The sequence below is a fragment of the Rhinolophus sinicus genome, linkage group LG11 (genome assembly GCF_036562045.2).
Source record: "Rhinolophus sinicus isolate RSC01 linkage group LG11, ASM3656204v1, whole genome shotgun sequence".
NCBI classification, from domain to species: Eukaryota; Metazoa; Chordata; class Mammalia; order Chiroptera; family Rhinolophidae; genus Rhinolophus; species Rhinolophus sinicus.
This window is the reverse complement of record NC_133760.1, coordinates 15,910,408-15,930,108: the sequence shown is the minus strand read 5'-3', so window position 1 is coordinate 15,930,108 and position 19,701 is coordinate 15,910,408. Positions and strand designations below refer to the sequence as shown.

The 19,701-nt window shown below is 57.8% G+C and overlaps 1 protein-coding gene across 1 annotated transcript in view; it reads right to left on the bottom strand.

Moving 5' to 3' along the window:
- PEPD (peptidase D) overlaps positions 1-19,701 on the bottom strand; it is a 110,910-nt gene that overhangs the window by 10,137 nt on the left and 81,072 nt on the right. Inside the window, exons 10-12 of the mRNA XM_019742726.2 lie at positions 14,127-14,195; positions 12,514-12,591; positions 3,141-3,289 (exon numbers count right to left, since the gene is read on the bottom strand). Coding sequence (XP_019598285.2) covers positions 3,141-3,289; positions 12,514-12,591; positions 14,127-14,195 — 296 coding nt within the window. The remainder of the gene's footprint in view (positions 1-3,140; positions 3,290-12,513; positions 12,592-14,126; positions 14,196-19,701) is intronic.

Here is a 19,701-nt window from a genome sequence, read left to right as displayed (position 1 = left end):
TCGGCACACCTTGGTGCCTGAGAAGACAAGGTGGTCTGCAGGGGGTGGGCCACCTGTCCTGGCACAGAGCCCCAGAGAGCTCCTATTCCACCCAGCCAGGAGCCAGCATACGGCCTTGGCCTCCAGGCCCCCTCCCATGGGGCTGGTGTGGGTGGCATCCTCCCGGGTGCTGCAGCTGCCTGGCCCACCCTGCCCATCCTCATGGGGCCCCTCTGAGTGAGCTCAGCCTCCTTCCCTGGCTGAGGGGCAGTGAGGGGCACTCCCCCTCTGACCCCAGGAAAGGGGCCCAGGCCTGCCTTCCTCAGTCCCCGGGGCGGTACCCCAGGATCCGCGTGTGCTCTAATCACTCATCTCTGCTTCTCCTTTGGGCATCTTTGCTGGGACCCTGCTGTCTTTATTCACGCTTCCCTGGAAGGTCACAGGAAGCAATCTTGCAGTCGCAGCGGGTGTTTGCCTTGGCCCAGGAGTGGACCCCACCCACCAGGGGCATTTCTGCTAGGACAGGGCACGGGGCTGACCTGGCCATGGCCTTCTCACCACTGTGGGGAGGTGAACTGCCCCCATCTGAGAGAAGCTCTGTGATCACGGGCCTCCTGCCCCGCAGGGACTGCACTGCATGTGACCTGGCTTAGCCCCCAGGAACTACCAGCGGGTCACAGTCTCAGAGTACTGTGGTGAAGGTGGGGGACACTGGGGAACCTCGAGGCCCTGGCGAAGGCCCAGCCTGTGCCCCATAGCATGCTGGGGAAAGACCGCCCCATACAGTCTGCACAGACCAGCTGAGCTAAGCCTGGCCTGGCTCAGCCAGAGGCCTGTGCCTGCTCTAAGAGTAGCCCCCTGGGACTGGGGTGACCAAGTGAGTGCTGGGACCGAGCGCCAGGCCTTTCTCAAAGCCGCGCAATTGCCCTGGGGTCTTGCCTGTGAGCCTGGGCAGAACTGGGGTTGCTCTGTTGGCTGATTGGGTTGGCCAGGATACCAGCTGGGGAGCTGCCACCCAGGTCCTGCCCAGACCCCAACAGGCATTCCTGTAGTGGCGGTCGGGCAGGTAGAGCTAGCCAGGCCTTGGCCACCGCCCCTGCCTCAGCACTGGGTGGGGATAAGCAATACCAGGACCTTGAAGCCTGGAGCTCTAGGTGAGCAAAGGGCCCCGGGGAGACACTGTCCTTCTAAGGCCCCACTTACCCAACATCCCACCAAGTGCCCTCCCCAAGAGCACTCAGGCCCCAGCCTCACTCTGACAGCGCTGCCGTCTCCAGTGTGGAGTGTGGTAGATAGCCCTCGTCCCTCTATACTGTGGCCAGTGGCAGGCTCGGGTCCAAGCCGGACCCTCCCATGCTCCCTGAGGGACCCCTGATAGGGTGTGGGTACACAGGGAGCCCAGGGTGTGCTCCGGCCCCCTCCCAACCCTCACAGGCAGCAGAGCTTGGCTCCTTCCCGCCGGGCTCTGGGCCTCCGGGACATCGAAATTCACAACTTCCTGTGCAAGGGCAAAGAGTGCTCCTGTGGGAAAGGTGATACGGTTTGCTCTGTTTACGTGGTCACAGCCTACCCTGGCACAGCTGCAGAGGGGCACATGTGGGAGCGAGGAGGGAAGCATGGCCTCCTGGGGGCCATACATCCCAACCCACCGTCCACCAGCCAAACCCTTTCACTGCATCTGAAATTCTTATTTAAATGACCGATGTTATTCAAAACTGAACAACACCTTCTCATCCCTGGTGTAAACAGAGGGTGTGAAGAGAGGAGGAGATGCACCCTTGGGGCTGACGGCTTCACGATGCTGGATTTTACAGGTATTGGGTGATGATGCATGCCACGGTTTAAAGGTCACAGAGTATGAAAAGGGGACAGTGAGCACTCTCCCTCCTCCCGATGCCTCCACCCCGTCTGTCTGTCCATCTGTCCTGAACTTCCTGTGTGGACTTACAAGCACACGTAAGTCCGCGTTCTTACTGTACCCTTCCTTTTACAAGAAAGGGGGCCACTGGCCCCCCTGTCCTGCACTTTTCTCTTCATGCACCAGTGCATCCTGGAGTTACCCCATTATTACTACTACCTATTAAGTAGTACATGGCACTCCCTAGCGGAGGCTGCTGCTTTTTAAACAGCCACAAGATGCTGTTTGCGCAGCTGCTAAACCAGCCAAGTCCCCTCAACGTTGCCCCACATCGGATCTGACTTGGATGCTCTCCTTCCCTGTCTTCCTTTCTGGGCAGATCCAAGCTCCCCATCCTGGGACTTACCTCATCACCAAGCTCTGTTCCCCCTGGACAAGAGAGGGTGTGGGGTGGAACCTGGCATCCCCCGCACCCCTCCCTGGCCCCCCAGCCTCTGGCTGGACAGGGGACCACCCTTAAAGGCCTGCTCACAGGGTGCCTCCTGAGAAAACAAGTTTCTCAGGACCCTCAAAAGCAGCACTTGGCTGTAACGCCCCCCGATGACTGGCTGTGCGGCCACAGGGGCTGTTGAGCTGAATGCTGAGCCACCAGGTTCTGGGCCTGCAAGAGGCCACATCCTGGGGCGTTTACGCTCAGGGGTTCAGGATCTTTTCTTCTTTTTCTATTTTTAAATAAAGGCTCCTCAGAGGGATGTAAATCTGACTGCCAGGCTCCCTGAATTTAATATGAACTCAGAGTCCAGCCTTCAAGGCCTCTCACGGCCCAGACCCAGACAGCCTTGCGGCTTCTGCTCACCCTTCCCTGAACACTGGAGAGACACTTGCTGTCCCCCTCCACTCCCACTGCATCCCAACCCAGTGGCAGCTACTCAGATGCTGCTGTTCTCCCTGCAGTGGACTCTGCTTTGGAACAGGGCAGGGGACATGCTGACATCCCAGTGGCCAGTGCAGGCAGGGGGCTGTGCAGGTGGAGATCAGATGGGACTGGGGGAAGCCTTAGGCTGCACTCCCGATCCCCAGCTCTGCTCCTGCTTGGTGGCCAGCCCCCTTTCCTAGGAGTGACCCTGGGACATGACACCATCCAGAGTCTTACCAGCCGAGCACATGCGGATTCAGAGCATAGAGTGTAGTTCTGCTTCTCTAAGGCACCCTGCCGCCTCAGAGGACGGAGCCAGGCACTCAGCCACCTGGCACCCCCAGGCTGGGTGGTCAGTCCTCCCCCAGGCCCCGCCCCTGCCCTCACCTGGCTTCATGGCGCTCATGACAGCACGGCAGCTCCGCAGCACCGCCTCGTAGATGGCCTTCTGTTTTTCGGTGAACTTGCCGTTGGCAGGAAAGGAACACGTGATGTCAGAAGAGAAGCAGTAATACTCACCGCCCATGTCAAACAGGCTGTGGGGAGAGGAAGACATGAGGCCGGTGGGATGCTTGGGGACACCACTGCCCAAGCTTTCCTCCCACCTGGCGCTCACCGTGCTGAGCCCGAGCCATCCCACCATGTGATCAGCTCAGGCAGCAGTTTGGGGCCTCCTAACCTGGTATCTTCTCACAGTGCATGAACAGCAAAGGGACCCTGTATCATCCTGGAAGACCTCTGACCCCAGAGCAGGGAAGGCTGGGGGAGTAGGGTTGACCCTGCACACACACCTCTGCCCTCCACGGCCTCTGCTGGCCAGGCCGCTGAATGCACGGCTGTGAGGACTCACTGGGAGAACGAGGGAGGGGCAACGATGTCCCTCGGCCCCCACCCACTGTCTGACCTCAGTGTGAACACTGACAGATCCCCCCGGGCTGCCCCGCACCCAGCACAGGGCATGGCTGCAGCCACGAGGCAGTGTACACGGGAGCTGGACAGGGGCGTTGGGATGGATGCACCCGCCCGACAGAGAACATGGGCTGAGCTTCACCATGCTCTGCAGGGCCTGAGGGAGAGGCAGGAAGGACACTACAGAGGACAGCCCTTACATCCAGCACGGCTTTCCCGGGGCCTAGCCGCTGCACACCCCCACCCCCAGGGGCTGCCTGGAGCCCCAGTAGCCCCAGGTGGTGGAGTGGGTACCAGCAGGCCCACATGGAGGGAGTGGAGAGTGGGAGGACAGGCAAGGCCCGAGGCTGGGAGCTGAGAGACAGCATGGTTGGTGCTGGGACAGACAGGCAGGCCTGCTGAGTCAGGAGGATGGCCCAGTGGAGCCTGCCCTCTGGACATCCCGTGACAGGGCCCGGTGCAGCAAGCCTGGGACGGGGCCGAGCCTCGCTCCCACCCCTCGTGGCCAGACTATGCACAGGGCCGCTGGGCCTCAGGGTCCTCACTGGTCAGGGGCAGGTCAAAATCCTGCCCTGCGCACCCTCCACAGTGGGATGGGACAGAATACGTGAGGGGTTCCTGGGTCCAGGCCTGGCTCCCACTGGGTCACCAGGCTGATGGGGTCCCCGGGTGAGATGGGTGGGGGTGCACGGACTGAGTACCCCTCCCCATCCTGTTCCACCTGAGCACCTCAGCAGGCTGCTCGACAGCGGGCACAGAGTGGGGACCCACCAGCCCCCTCAGCCCCTTCACAGGTTGAGGGACATCGGTCTAGCCCCAGGCCTGGGATCCTGCCGCGTCTTCAGGGCCAGGGGACCACAGAGCCAGGCAGAGCTGAGGCGGTAATGGGGGCTGCCCTCTGTGACGCTCGGTGCCTGGCTCCCAGCTTCCCGGGAGGGTCAGCCTGCAGCAGCTCGAATCCTGGCAAATCTGAGCCCGGGGCAGAGCCTCCCCTTCTACTATAGCGGTCTCTCACCCAAACCCAAATTCTAATGGTAAACGCAGCCGCTCAACATTCTAGAAGCTGCCTGTGCCTCTGGGGGCCCCTATCCCACATGACCGAGTGGGGGGACTCCGGCCCTGCGAGTGGAGCAAGCAGTGGCCTGACAGGCAGTACCAGCTACTCCACAGAAGCAGGTTTTTAGAGGAGAAACTTGAATGCTCAGGATCGCTGGAATCCAAAGTCCCCAGCCGGGCACTTTTTAATCTCCTGTCTTTTTCCGATTGCAAAACAGCATAACCAATGTCAACAGTGCAAAAAGCACCAGATAACACCTCAGGTGATTCTCGGGGGATGGGGAAGAGCCCCCAGCAGCACGGCAGGCATGGGGAGCGGAGCTGTGTGGGGCCACACAGGTTGGGTCAAACTCACAGACTCGGGGGTACCCTGGCTAGGGCGGGCTGACGGGGGGACCTGGGCCCCACTTGTGGTGACCAGCTCAAGCTCAGTGTGGGAGTCAGGGACGGCGAAACAGAGAGAGGCCCTGAGCGGACACACCCAGGCATCTGTTCCCCAGGAGGCTCCAGATGCAACTGGGTGTTTGGACCAACAGCTGCCAGCAGGTTTACTCGTGCCTGGGACACACTCCCCCTGAGCTGGCCAGGAGGGCGGGCACATCTTAGCGTGAAACTGCAGCGAAACTGAGGCTCTGAACACCGGCCTGGCAAAGCACTGAGTTGGGGGGTCAGCAGCTCAGAGCCCAGGCAGAGATGGGCTCTCCTGTCCTGGCTCTGGCACTGAGCCTTCGGGGTCACAGTTTCTGCACTATTAAAATGGGGATGGCAACGGTGTTGCAGGTGTGTGTCCTCTAGGGCCCATGTCCAGGCAGGCATGGGGAGCGGAGCTGCATGGGCCCATGAGCGTTTCAGCTGGGGAAGCAGAGTGTTTTCATTTGGGCTCCTTGGAGGCTTTAACAAAAGGAAAATCGTTTGTGGTTTGTTGATTCTGACCATCCAGGACTGGTCTGAGCAGACAGGACAGAGTCAGGAGCTTGGGGGGGAGGAAGAGGGGGGACACAGAGCGTGGGGGGCCACCACATCAGAGGGCAACCTGTAGCAGGCCCCTGGAGCAGAAAAATCTATTGGACTGTGCTGATCTCAAAGAAAAACAGAAATTACACTATTTAAAAAACCAGGAAGCCCACAAGAGCACACCAAATGCTGGAGGCACCTAAAGCAGTGAAAATGAGACTCTTGTCCAGGCAGACAAGACTCTGGACCAAGTTCTCCAAACTTGCCTCAAAAAAACCCAAAGTACGTGGGATGGCGGGTGTTTGCAGTTCCTCGGCCAGCCTGGCTTTATCATTCAGATTCTAGAAAACTTCAGCTGTATTTTTTTGTTTTAAAATCATCCACTTTCTGGAGAAGGAAGTATACACCCAGCCGGCAGCTCCATCCTGCCCAGTGCCGCTCAGGCACGGGGCTCAGTCTATTTTCGTGCTCTCAGTTCCCTATCTTTCTGCTCTTAAAAAAAAAAAAAAATCCCCCCTCAGAGTTCCTTCACACATAAGTTAATCAGATTCAAGCCATTCTGGAATCCAGGGACAAAAGCCATCTCTTTTATAAATCATCGCCTTCCAACTCCTCTGTGTCTACTTCATCCGTCCTCTGAACGCAAACTGACAATGGAGAATTCAGTCATACTTTGGCTCAGTTGCGATCGCAGGATCCCTCCTCCCTGGCTGCCTGGGGACACCACCAGGAACCCCACCATCTTTGGCCGTGTGAATGCGTCTGATAATCTAAGACATGTGGGGAGATATTACACATCTCCGAGCAATATGCTGGCCTCTCGCTCCTCACATGTGTGCATCTGCTTCTATTTCTGGCTGGGATGACAGGTTCTGTCTTCCGTTGGCTCCTACTGGGCAGCTTCATGCCCGGGCTACCTGCCACCATTGGCCCACCCAGACCCTCCCCAGGTCCCACTGCAGGGACCAGCCAGCCCACAGGCAGAAGGCCTACAAGATGGTTTGGCCAGTGACGTGGCTTGGGAACAGTTTGGGGGAGATGCACAGTGTTTACACAGAGGCCACTCTGTCCTCAGGCTGTGGCTTCATTTTAACCTTCCAAGGTGCAGCCTAACACTCAGCCACCTTGCACCTAAGACTGACACTGTACACGCACGTATGTACATGCACGTAGACCTATTCACGACAACAGGAGCATTTCAGATCCTAACTTGCAGCTGCCCAGCCAGGCCAGGCCAGGGGATTTCTGAGCCGCAGGAAACCCTTGCTTCCCTTTCGGACTTAGCGTGATACAGAAAGAAGACATACCAGTCACCCTCAAGTTCATGTTGCACTGGGCAGCCCCACAAGATGAGGCCCGTGAACCAGCTGCCCACGCCCAGCCAGACCTTCGTGCAGTGCCAAGCCCCAGCTGCGACCATCATTTGGAGTCCTGGAGGCTCCCTCAGTGTCACAGGCTGACCCACCCAACAGACCTCTCCCCAAGTGCCTTCTGGGCACCCCTGCTCCCCAACCCAGCCACAGGAGAGCTGCCCCCGTGGGATCAGAGACAGGACAGTCACTCGAGCACCAGTGCCCATAGCAGAAACCCCCAGCACACACGGTGACAAGAGCAGACATGTGCTGGGGGCCTCCTGTGTGTCTGGAAAGAATTGCTGTTACTGTTCTACAGGTGACATGGGGAGAAGCAGAGCACCAATGTGGGGCCAGGAAGGACACCACACGGCATCTGGCCCAGTGTGTGGCTGGGACCCACGGGCCTGCTGCCACTACAGCACAGTGGGGCAAGGGCTAGGTGTCAGGGCAGTGGCCTCGCGGGGGAGGGAGTGAGTCGGCATCACGCGCGCAGCACATGTTGCATTTCACTTTTTTGGTGAGCAGTGTCCCATGATGCCTGCGAGCACCCAGGCTGTCTGGACCAGTGCTTTTCAATCTGTGGGTTGTGAAGTTACTGCGTGGGGTGTGGATAAGAAACATAAACAAATTAAAGGGATGGATAGAAAACACATGCTCAGGGTGTCTGGTTATAATTTGGGCACATGTGCGTGCATGAATGTCAGTGGTGCTTCTCACTGGACACAATGTTCACGGCCACTGGGCTAGACAGACGGCTGACCAACGTCTGTGCCCTCTTGACAGTGTTGTTCTCTTGCCCTGAGGACAGGACATGTCCTAAGACCATGAAATCCTCAGGATGGGGCTGGCTAGTGACAATCAGGTGTGGAAACAGCAAGGTGGCGGGACCTGAGCTGGGCTTGGCCTGGCATCAGGGAGTAGGCCCTGGGTGTGACACTCGTACTCTGAAGCCCACTAAGGCATCAGGCACCAGGAAAAGTGGGATTTGGAGGCTCCCCCACCCCAGACCCTGTGCCAGCTGGGGAGGAGCCCCCAGGCACAGATTTGCCCCTCTAGCAGGGCCGCAGTCCACAGACACCAGACAGACATCAGACCACGGGGCCACCAGGACGAGCAGAATTATCGCATCATAGCCTGTGGGACCCAAGTGACGCCAACGGGGCTGCCAGGGCCCTGGGTGAGCAGTGGGCACCGCCCAGCCTCCAGGGGGCAGGCTGTCTGTGACTGAGATGCAGGATGCTGCTGCCCATAGACAGAGGTGGTGAGACCGAGGCGACCTTCCCAAGCTGTTTAAACTAATGTCCAGTCCACACAAAATCTGCAGAATTAACAGGGAACTAACTTGAGAGAAGAGGCAGGAAGGTGATGGCTGGTAATGGTGCTGTGAGCAGGAAATGGGTGACCAGGTGGGGAAAGAGCCCTCACGGGCCTGTCTCCTCATCTGTAGGAAAGGATGGGGCAGCTCAAGGGCAGCTGTGTAAAGGGCTCTGCCGCCCCCTCAGCTTGGGGACGTGACATGGGCAGCGGGAGCAGCAGCACAGACCACCTACAGGCCAGCAACGATTCAGGTGTCTTCAAGGGCTTCCCTGGGAGGAAGCTGGTAGCCCGTATCTGTCCTGGCCAAGAGAAGTGGGGCTTTGGTGAATGAGCGCAGGGTCCCCGCCTTTGTGGGTCAGCGGGGCAGGGTGAGGAGACAGAGGGGGTCCTAGTCCCACCAGAGGGATGGAAAGGGGGAGATGACACTGGCTGGCTGCTGAGAGTGGGGCTGGGACAGGTCTCTTCTACCAGGGCTGGCCATGCCCCGCCCATGCCCCAGGACACAGAAGCCCACTGCCAGCAGGGAGGAGGCCCAGCCCACACATCCTGAGACAACGCTGCCCTCTTCTGGTCAGTGCTGGGAGGTCCAGCTCACCACCCACCAGCCACATCGTGCCTGCAGCTGGGTAACTCAAGCCTGGACATCCTTTGACAGGTGTTCTGGAAGGTTCTGAGAAGGACCACAGGTCATCCTACCCCAGGAACCACTCTTCCTGCCACATGATGGGAAGAGTGGATGGTGGGAGAGGCAGGAGGTGGAAAGTGAGGAGGGGGGTGTGCCAACTGTTTTCCAAATCACAGCACACCCTGGACCCCTTCCTACTGTTGCCCCATGGAGTGAACCTGCTGACGGGCTCAGGAGAGGCGGGGAGTGCTACAAGGCCGGCTTCAGACCCGGGAGTCCAGAACAAGAGTGGGCCCAACTCTGGGTGCACTGTTTCCCAGCGGATTTAAACATGGACGATGGCGCCCCCTGGTGGCTCATAGGCACCACGGCAGTCCACACTTCCTCCACCTTGGGGGTTCAGGTTTTCAAAGCCCACGCTGGTTCTGGGAGGACTAGGCAAGTGCACCAGGTGATAAAAAGCTGGTATAGTATGAAGAGTGGCACTCGGGGGCCTGGAGCACAGGTAGGACAAGCCCCAGCCTGCTGGCTCTGCAGGAAGACGGCCACAATATTGCAGCTCTCACCTGCCAAGCGCCACGCTAGGCCAGGCTCCATGCACTTTGCACTTATAATCATGGAATCCTCCCAGAGCTAGATGCTATATTACCCCCCAATGACTGACAGAGAAACAGGCTCAGAGGGATGGCCACGCAGCTGGGGAGAGCAGGGACTTGAAGTGGGGGCCCTCTGTGCTCATTGTCACGTCACACAGCCCCGCCTCTCAGGTACCCTGTGTGTTTGTGGGGGGGAATCTAGGACTGTGGGGTGAGGGATGGAAAGGGCTGGCCTCACTCAGTACCCGCTCCCCACCTTCTACAGTCAGTCTGACTCCCCTGGACTATCTCTGGCCCCCAAATAACCACATGACTAAGTGTTAAAGTATCTCTGGGGAATTTTCACCGGACGTCACGGGACTGAGATGCAGAACGTGCTCCACCGACAGGGGCCTGGATTAGTGACTGGGAGACTCAGCTTCAGAAAACGTTCTGCACTATGCTCGTATTTTGGTTTTATTCCTTACGACGAAGTGTCGTGGCTTTTATGTTGGGATAACAGAGTAATTTATTATTTTCTGAATGCAGTGGGTGCTCAGCAGATCAATTTCAATAAAACAATGGCTTATAAATGCCGTCAGCAATCTGGCAGTAGCAGTAATCAACAAAACATGTTCTAAATGCTGCATAATAAATTGACTATAATAAACTCATAATTATTCTACTGGCTACATTTCAAAGTTGACACTAGAAAAAGAAAATTTGGGCTTGGCACTAACATAACATCCGTGGGAGTCCTCAGATCACTTCTGTCTCTAAAGCTGTGACCAGGAGACACAGGTGCCATGCGTTGCCCAGGAGGGCTGAGGCCACAGTACCTGGGCCAGGTGAAGGCCTGATGTCTACTGTGCCCTAGTCAGCCAGGCCTACCCTGTCAGGGGCGACCCCAGGAACAGATCTGGGACTGGCCTCACCTGGGGTGAAGACCCTCTTTGGGGAAGATAAAGAGGGAAGTGGAGAAGCAGCCAGTTCCTCTGGGGTACGCCGAGCTCACAAAGAAACACTCATGGCCACATGGCCCTGGGGCAGGATAGCAGGACCGTTAGTGCGGCTGGGGCCCTGCCTCTGCCTGGGGACTGGGTCCCCAAGTCTTGTCCTCCCAACCGGAGTCAAAGAAAATTAGGAAAGGTTACAGGAGTTGGGGGTCCCTGAAGAGGCCAGGTGGTCACTCCTTGGGGCTACGAGTGCTCAGCCATGATCCAGACGGCAGGGCCCTCCCATATCTTCGTCTCCAGCTGAGCCAAGTCTGAGGCAGCCAATGCCTCCCCAAAGCCCTTTGGCCCTGCACCTGGACATGGAAGCCTCCTGGTGTCGGTGACCTCGCCTGCACATGGTGTGAGGAGAGTGAGTACCCGTCTCATGGGAGCAGAGTGAGAAAATCTACCTAAACAGATGCCCCTGGTGCCAGGCCCAGGGGAGGGCCCTGTCAAGGTGCTCCACGCAGGGTGTGCTTCCCTTAGGCCAGGAAGGATGTCAGACACGGGGAGAGGCTTGCAGGGAGCAGCAGTGCTTCTGGCTGGCTCCATGGCCACTTGGGGCACCCCCTCTATGTGCCCAGGCCCCTGGGGAGAGGGTACATCAGCCCAGCCCTTGTGTTTCTGACAACTCCCTTCTGCACCCTGTGCAGTCCTGAGAGGCGTGTGCTAGCTTCACTCACAGATGAGTAAACTGAGGTTCACAGAAGGAACTAAATGGCTTTGTTTCCTCCAGGGGCTGAGCAGGGCTCCTACCAACAGTGGCCTGAGCCAGAACACCCCGTCCAGCTACTGACTCTGCCTGAGTGGAGGGCAGCCAGTCACGGTGCAGGTGTGCCCTGTGGTAGGCGGACCCTGGGACTCGGCGAGTTCGCGAAAACACTTGTCCGTGACAACTCAGAGCACGTCTCTCGGCTCATACCCCCTGGAGGACTGGGCTAGTGATCCCCGGGCGTGGGCCCCCTCACTCCTTGTTGCCGGGCCGGGTTACCCCTGCATGAGGCGGGGTCCTGACCAGTGTGCAGGCATCACTGAGACTCCAGCTCAGGGACGGAGCCTAGCAGGGGAGACCCAAGAGGAAGCATGACTGCCTAGAAGATGGCTTGGGGAGCCTTGCTCAGATGCCTCCGCAACAGGAGGGAAAGGCACCAAAGAACCGGGGTGAGCACACCCCACCCCGCTCCTCGCCCGTGGATCAATGTCTAAAGGCTAAGACAGGGCAGACCTATGGGGCTTGCGGCCTCTGGGCAGCTGTTAGCAGCCCTGAGGCAGCCTGGACTGGTCCCGCCTGATGTCTGGGTGATGGAGAGGGCAGGGGATGGGGAGCAGGTCCAGGTCACTGAGGCACCCACAGACCCCTCCCAAGGCTCAGAGAAGTGGGGCCTATGCCCAGCATGAGCTGGGGGGCCCAGCAGAGCAGGATTTGAGATTCTGCCAACAGAGGAGAGTCCGTCAGAGCAGCACAGCAGCAGGTCCTGCCCACATCTAAAGCTCTGCAAACAGCCTAGGGCTGAAGCACCACCTCTGACCATCCGAACTAATGGCCGCTTATGCCAAGGGCTCCTGTGGCTGGGCCTGGCAGGTTTCAGAGGGAGAGAGTCTCCCTAGGTGTCTTCTCTGCTCCAGACTGAGGTGCCTGCTAAATGCAGAGGACACCGGGCAGGGGCTGGGGCACAGTTCCGGCCCTCTTCAGAAAGCCCACCATCCTATGGTGCCAGGAGACCCACCTCAACCCCACATCACAGGGACCCCTGCCCCCTCTCTCAGCACTTCCTTGCTCCTGGAGAGGAGGCACCATGCAGACCGTGCCTGTGGTAGAGAAGTCTGGGCCCAGAGCAGGACCGGGGGCCTCACTGTGGTCGGCTTTTTCAGGGTGGGACCAAGACGCCCTGGCTGGTCACTCTTGAGTCCCACCATGGCCACGACATTCACACACAGCCAGGGCAGGGGCAGCTCAGGGGCTGGCTGACTCACCACATATCTCCATCCTGGATGGTCCGGTCGTTGGGGGCCCCGGCGTGTCCGTAGTGCAGGACGGCTGAGTTCTCACCACTGCAGAGTGAGAGGAGAGGTCAACAGCTCATCCTCACCCACAGGCCTCAGGGACTGGCACCCCCATCTCCTAGTACTGTCCACCTTGCAGCAGAGACCCAGGGGTGGCTGGCCCAGGCCCACAGCCTGAGAGGGGGCAGGTGGCATGGTGAACCCGGTGCTCTGTCACACACTGGCGGGCAGGCTCTCGGCTCAAGGGGGCCCTGCCTACAGGCTTCTGTGGCTGATGCTGCTCAAGCATATGCCCTCGGGGCTGGAAGTGAGGGCCTGCTGTGGGCAGCACGTGTGAAGAACAGAATGGGGAGTAAGGGTCTGCAGGCCTGGGGAAGGGAGTCGGGGGAAGCCCTCCTTTCCTGGTGGCTGAAGGGAGAGGAGAGGCCCACTGGGGAGGGCTGGGGCTGGGTCAGAGGCTGCCGGGAGTCCTGCCAGGCCACAGACAGGGCACCAGCGGCTCCTGGCTCCTCTGCTTGACAAAGCTTCCCTGATAAGCGATGCCTTTAAGAAAAAAAGGACTTTTAAGTCTGTCCAAAGGGGGGGGGAACCCACCTGGGTGTAATATTTATGGCCCTGTTCGGGAGTCTCAGGAATCATAAAAGTAGAAATAATGATTTTTCTCTCTATCCACCAGAGAAGAACATTTCCAAGGACTGAGACATTCACATGTATTATTCATGTGCCGAGGACGTGCACATCGGCAGAGCCGGCTTGTCCTGGCTGAGCAGGGGCCAGACGGTCTGACCCGAGGGGCACAGCGTGAGCCCAGGGAGTGAGGGGGCCAGGACGTGCCTATAGTGACACACAAAGCCACACCATCGCCCACACAGCTGTGCACACCTCCACAGGCCACAGAAATGTGTGCTCACAGCCATGAGCTGCCCCTGTGTTTATGGTCATCGGTACCCTGTGCCTCCAAGTATACCCAGCCACATTCAGGAGACACACACACACTGAGCCCCTGCGTCCCCAGACACAATGTGCCACACGCAGACATGCCTATAGTAACACCCCCCACCATAGAGCCCCAGACCCACCCACAGCTGTGATATTCCCAACACAGTCATATGGGCGCCCTCTCTCCCTCTCTCTCTCTCTCTCTCTCTCTCTCTCTCTCTGTCTCTGTCTCTCGCTCGCTCTCGCTCTCTCACAGATACACAACCATAGCTCCTTTTACCCTCACTGTCCACAGAAGCTGTCATAGCCCGAGGTCACAGCCCAGTCCCCACGTGCTGGGTGTGTGCCTGTGTAGAAGGGGTGAGGCCAATGGCGGCCCCAGGAGGAGCAGCCCCCTGGAGACGGAAAGGGAAGGGACGGCAGCGGGCAGCTGGGCTCCCTTCGTCACATAGCACTGGCCGGAGCAGGCAGAGGCAACCTCAGCTCCCAGGGCCTTAGGAGGGGAGAGCAACTTCCAAACAGGTGGGCACTGGTGTGGGCATGGGAACGAACAGGTGTGTCTAAGCTGGGGGACGTGGGCCTCCCTCACCTTCCTCCAACCTCCTTCCACAACCATCCTGATGTGGCCCAGGATGCCCACTTACCTGCCACAGATGCAGGTGTAAGAGCTGTGACGCATGCCACCCCGGGAGTAGCAGTAGTGTTCGAAGAGGCTGCAAGAGACGGAGATGCATCAGGGTGACAGTCACCAGAGTCTACATGGCCCCTGCAAGGCCTGAGTGTGGGTCTCTGAGGCTGTAGCTGGAGCCCCGGGTCAGCCACAGGCCACAGCAGCCCAGAGGTCAGTGTGGAGGAAGCAAGGCCAGAGGGGCACCACGTGTAACACTGCAGCACTGCCCGGCCTCCCAGGCCCATGGGGAGGACAGCCCTGGCCGTGGGAAGACGGGTTGATGTAGGTGTCACAGTTTCTGCAGGGCTGGAGAGTGTCTCCCTGTGACTCCCATGTCTAAGGGCCACACCTCAACACACTAGGAGGGGCCGGACACAAACGGGGGTCCTGTCCTGGAGGATGGGGGTGAAGGGTATACCCTTGTGCAGACGGAGCAGGACAGGGTGGTCTCCAGTGAGGTGGAGAGGGGCAGGGTCAGGGGGGCAGGCCCTGTTTCTCCCTACTTGGGACAAGCAGCAAACCGGTTGGCCCCCGCAGACAAGCCCCCACCAGCCACATCCACAGCACATCAGCACTGCTGAGCCCTCGGGAGGCCACAATGCCAACAACTCTGGAGAGGCTAGGAACCCAGCCCTCCTCCCACCAGATGCCCCAGGACCTGGGGGTGAGTGTTGTCTCTGTGTGGGACTCTGAGCTCTAAGGGCCCAGCCTTTCCCGTCCTCACAGGGCTGTGCCACTGGCCCCATCTTGAGAACAGCAAGGCTGCCCACGAGCACATAAAGTGGTGATTCTGCTCTGCACGCTCTAGGCCTGTTTTAAAGAACGTCTGTATGGAGGAGTCTAATGTTCCAGGCACTGTAAACATAAATTACGTATAATTGCTATGACTGGTATTAAGTAGTTGTTATGCAGGAATGATTCCGCTGTATTCAGTCGACTTTCAGACTTGCCTTACAAACCTCACATGCTAATTGGGTATCTGCGAGTGAAATATTTTCCTCAACAGAAAGGATTTCAGGCACTGCTGGGGAGGTGAGGAGAGCCTCATGCTCCCCATCACAGTGGGAGCACTCAGGCAGTTGCCATCAACTTCCACCTCAGACCCAGAGACCGCGCGGATGGCAAGACCAACTTACGGCCGGGCGTGTGGCCAAAGCCCAGCATGTTCGTCCACGTAGCAAGCCTTCCTATGCCGAGTCCCAACAGGCAGCCTGTGAGTGCCACCGGCTCCACACGGCCTCTGCTCCCTGCCTACACACCAGGATTCTGCAGAACGAGCCCACGTTGAATGGATATACCATGGAGCTGTGATGCTTCCTTAGTGTTGAGAGGCTGCTCTGCCTAGACAGAAGCAGGCCTCGGAGGGCTGCATGGCCGTGCTTGATGGGATGGGGCAGGGGATGTCTGTATGTGAGGCCCACAGACAAGCAGCCCGAGGAAATGGGGTGAGGTTGGTTCCCTCCTGCAGCCGGTCTCAGCTGCAGGCGTTTCGCTTACTGTATAATCTACTCAGTTTCTACAGTCTTCTTCGCTTCTGTTTAGGAAAAAAGTAATTGCGAGTAAAAGGAACAGCTTATAGAAGCACCAAACTGAGGCCCAGCAGACCTAGTCTTCACCTGCAAATGGGAGCAGCTGACACCAGGTCAGTTTTGCCAGTCACGAGGACAATTCCAGACACGCACAGGAAGAGCTGAAACGAAGAGGAGAAACGTGGCATGCTGGAAACTTAGCATAAAAGGGTCTGAAGTCCTTCAACTTGGACTTCAGCACCTAATTTTGTTTTTAAGTTTTCTGACATGACGTGAGGACAAACCGGTGCTTTGGTGGCATTAACAGGTGGATGCAACAGGCCCACGTTTTCTGCTCACAGGCCTCAGCTGACCCTCTCTTTGGGGCCTTGTCCTTGGGATGTGGACACACAAAGGCGCCCAAGTTTCAGGGCAAGTGCAGTGGCGGGGTGGGGGCTGTGGAAAGATGGGAGGCTGACACATTTGTGATCTTCAAGGGAGCGGGGTGCGGAGCGGATGCTCCAGACTGGAGCGACAGGCCTCCCAGGAGGCTTCCACACAGCTCGGTCGGCGCTCAGCAAGCACAGGTCACAAGGACAGACTGCAGCAGCAGAGCCACCCGGTTCCCACTGGATGACTCACAGACCCAGGCAGCAACCAGAGGACACTTACTAAGGATGCCTGTAAACCTTTAGAACAAAAATGACACACTGAGCCAGGTCAGGGTCCATCGGAGGAGCCTAACTCCTGACTGACACAAATAAGACTACGGCCAAATTCAGCCACAAGCACAAGATGGCAGAGCATGTAGCCGCAAACCTTCCTGCCTCCAACACTCAGAGGTGTTACATGAAGTACAATAAGCAGAGATCTTAGGATGGGAAGAAAAGTGAGGCTAGAAAGGAAGAGGGAGCTGGCAGTCTTGGGAGCCTGAAGGCCCTGGCTTCCACTGCCACGTGGGGACAGCGACAAGGCCTCGGGCATGCAAGAGGCAGGGGACTAGAACTGAGAGGCCCACCCCAACAAAGAGCTGGGGCCCAGGCAAGGATGCACCCAAAGCAACAGGGTAGATTTGGGAGAAAATTCATGAGCATCAAAGCAACCAATCAGGAAGCTTGCCTGGGCTCTGGGAAAAAACATTCCCTCATATTTCACAGGATGGGCCTGCCCTTCATGGGGTTCAGGTTCAAGTGTGAACCATCTGCATGGTTTAGAAACCCCCAAGCCAGGCAATTAACAGAAAACTTGGTCCCTCACTGGTGACACCTGGAGAATCTGGCAGGAGCAGACACAAAGCCAAACTGGGCAGCTGTACCCTCAACCCAGGGCAGCCAGGAACTGCACACGTGCACACACACACACGCACACACACACACACACACACACAGATGCATATATATACATATACACACATGCTCGCAATGCACATATAGATGAGTACATGCACAGACCCACAGACACATGAGCACACAAACATATGCACACAACACACATGCGTATACACACGTATACATACATATGTGCACATGTACACACACATGCATATATACCCCACACACACACTGAAGATAAACTCACAATGAGGAAGTCACAGAATAGGCAGATTTAATGAAGAACCAAAACAAAACTTGCAGACATGACCAGTCTACCCATCAGAGGATTGCAGACAGGAAGACGGGCAGTGTCTTCCAACAAGCCCCTCCGTCAATCGTGACTCTCATGTGCAGCACACGTGTCGTGCTGGGTCTACCTGCCCCTGCTCCCTCCTGCTCACCTGGACAGAGGATGGGTGGGGAGCACCCCGACCAGGCAAGTGGCCCTCACCAGGTTCCCCAACAGCAGAAGGAAAAGGCAGGGGTCTGGCCCTATCCCCCCTGCCACCAGGTTCACAAATACCTTGCTGTTTTGTGGTCCCTGAAGCTTCCCTCCACACAGCCATTCCTCTAATATCCTTGCCTATAAATCTCTCACAAGCAAGACATGAGCAGAAAATGCTTTGTATCCAGGCATAAATGAGAACCTTTAAGTAACCTGGGAGTGTCTGTGCTGTGAATAATGAGGTGAATGTAGTTACTGCTGCAACAGAGGGGCAGGCCCATTTGTCAGAGCCTGGAGATGACTAATGGGGCAGAGACAGAAGATTCCGAGGCCCAGATCTGCAGTAACGGTATCTCCAGGGAAAGCACTGCTAGGCCTCCCTGGGGGGCCGCAAATCCAGCCCATGGAGCCTTCCTGGGCACACAGCCCAGCTCCTGGCCTCTGAGGTTTATCATTTCATGAAGAGGTACACGCAGCCCTATAAAAATGCATTAGCTGCCCACGATAATGGCAGAAGGGCTGCCCTGGCAGCAAGTGTCACCAAGCTATCAGAGCAAGCGTGAGCGCCGGCAGACAGGGCCAGCCAGGGAGGTCAGCAGGGGCTGTGGGCAGCACTGGCCACACCGCCCCCTCCCCCAGGCTGGGCCTCAATGCACGCTGGGTTCCCAGGAGGCTGGGCCAGGAACAGGAGCATGGAAGGGAAGATGGGCAGGGCGGTGGAGGTCACTCAGTTGAGCAGAAGGTCTAAGAGAGCAGACAGTTAGGACATAGGGATATAAAGGTGGGTAGGGGCCACAGTGTGGGGGCTGAGGCATTCCAAGCTAAATGCAGGGCTTTCCTGGGCCTGGGTGGCAGCCCACCCCTGCTGTCACTGCAATTTTGGGCAGGTGCCTCCCAAGCTGTCCTGGCAGGGGCAGGGGCCTCATGACTGCCTTCACTCACTCATGCCTGTGGGTTCCCCACTGTCCCTGTCCTGCAGTCCCTGCCCCGGGCCCTGCACCTAGCCTCTTGGGACACCACTCAACAACATCTATGCCAAAGCCAAATCCTGGCTCTGCCACTTACTCACAAGCTATATGGCAGATCTATGCCTGTTTCCTCATCTGTAAAATGGGATAATAGCACCTCTCACAGGTGCTATTAATGTGCAGCTCCATGGCTTGGATACCCGCGCTCACACATTCCCGTGCAGCCAGGTTCTCGATGGGTATCCTCCAGTCTCACGTACAGCCCGATGCATGCGCGTCTCCAGGAGAAGTGTATGCACGTGCGCGTGTGCGCACACACACACACACACACAGGCCTTTCCTTTCACACAGGGCATCTCAGCACATGGTCCTTTCCCAGCTGCTTTTGCCTCACTCACATCCTGAGGGCTCTGCTCAAATCCTAGAGAGTCCCAGCTCCTTTAACAGGGTTCTCTGTGGGCCGTCTGAGGGGTGGTGAACAGGCGGGGGGTGGGGGAGGGAAAGGCTGCCCTGTCCCAATCCTTCCCCAGGCCGCTGGGTGACGAAAGACACAGAGAAAGCTAGGGAGCCACCACTGAGACAATGAACATATTTTAAATGAGCAAGTAGCAATCACATGGTCTGTCGCCAAGAAGGGACTGATTTAGAGCCTTGGACTAAATGCTGAAATGCATTATTAATAGACTGGTGCTCACAGCACAGCTTCACAGCACAGCCTGCACTAACGTGGCACCACCGGGAACACGCATCATTGGCAATGGCTGCAGTGCCCGTCTCCACCACCATCGGCAGCTTTCTTCCTGCCTCCTGTTCTCTGAGTCTCCTCACAGCTCCTCTGCTGCCCCCACTCCAGTCCTGGACCAGGGCCAACATCGCCTTCCCATCCAGGACCTCCCGCAGGGGTTTTGGGGGGGGGGGGTATGTGGTGCCAGGCATCCTGGGCCTGCATGAACCACTTTCACACAGCCAGCTGGATAAAAACAGACTCCATGAGCCCCACTCCCTGTCCAGGTCACTCTCCCGACTTCTCAGCTGCTGCCAAGGTGCCCTCTACCAGCACCCTTTATCTAAGGGACTGTGCTGCAGAGGAGAAGGGTGAGCAGGGCTTGGGGCTCATGCAGAGCTGAGCCAACCCAGGCCCTGCTGCCTATTTGGTCTGAGACTTGGGGCAGGTGGCACTGCCCCTCCAGTAAGAAAAAACACAGCCACCTGCAGCATGCTGCATTTACAACAACCCTTCTGGGGGAGCGTGACT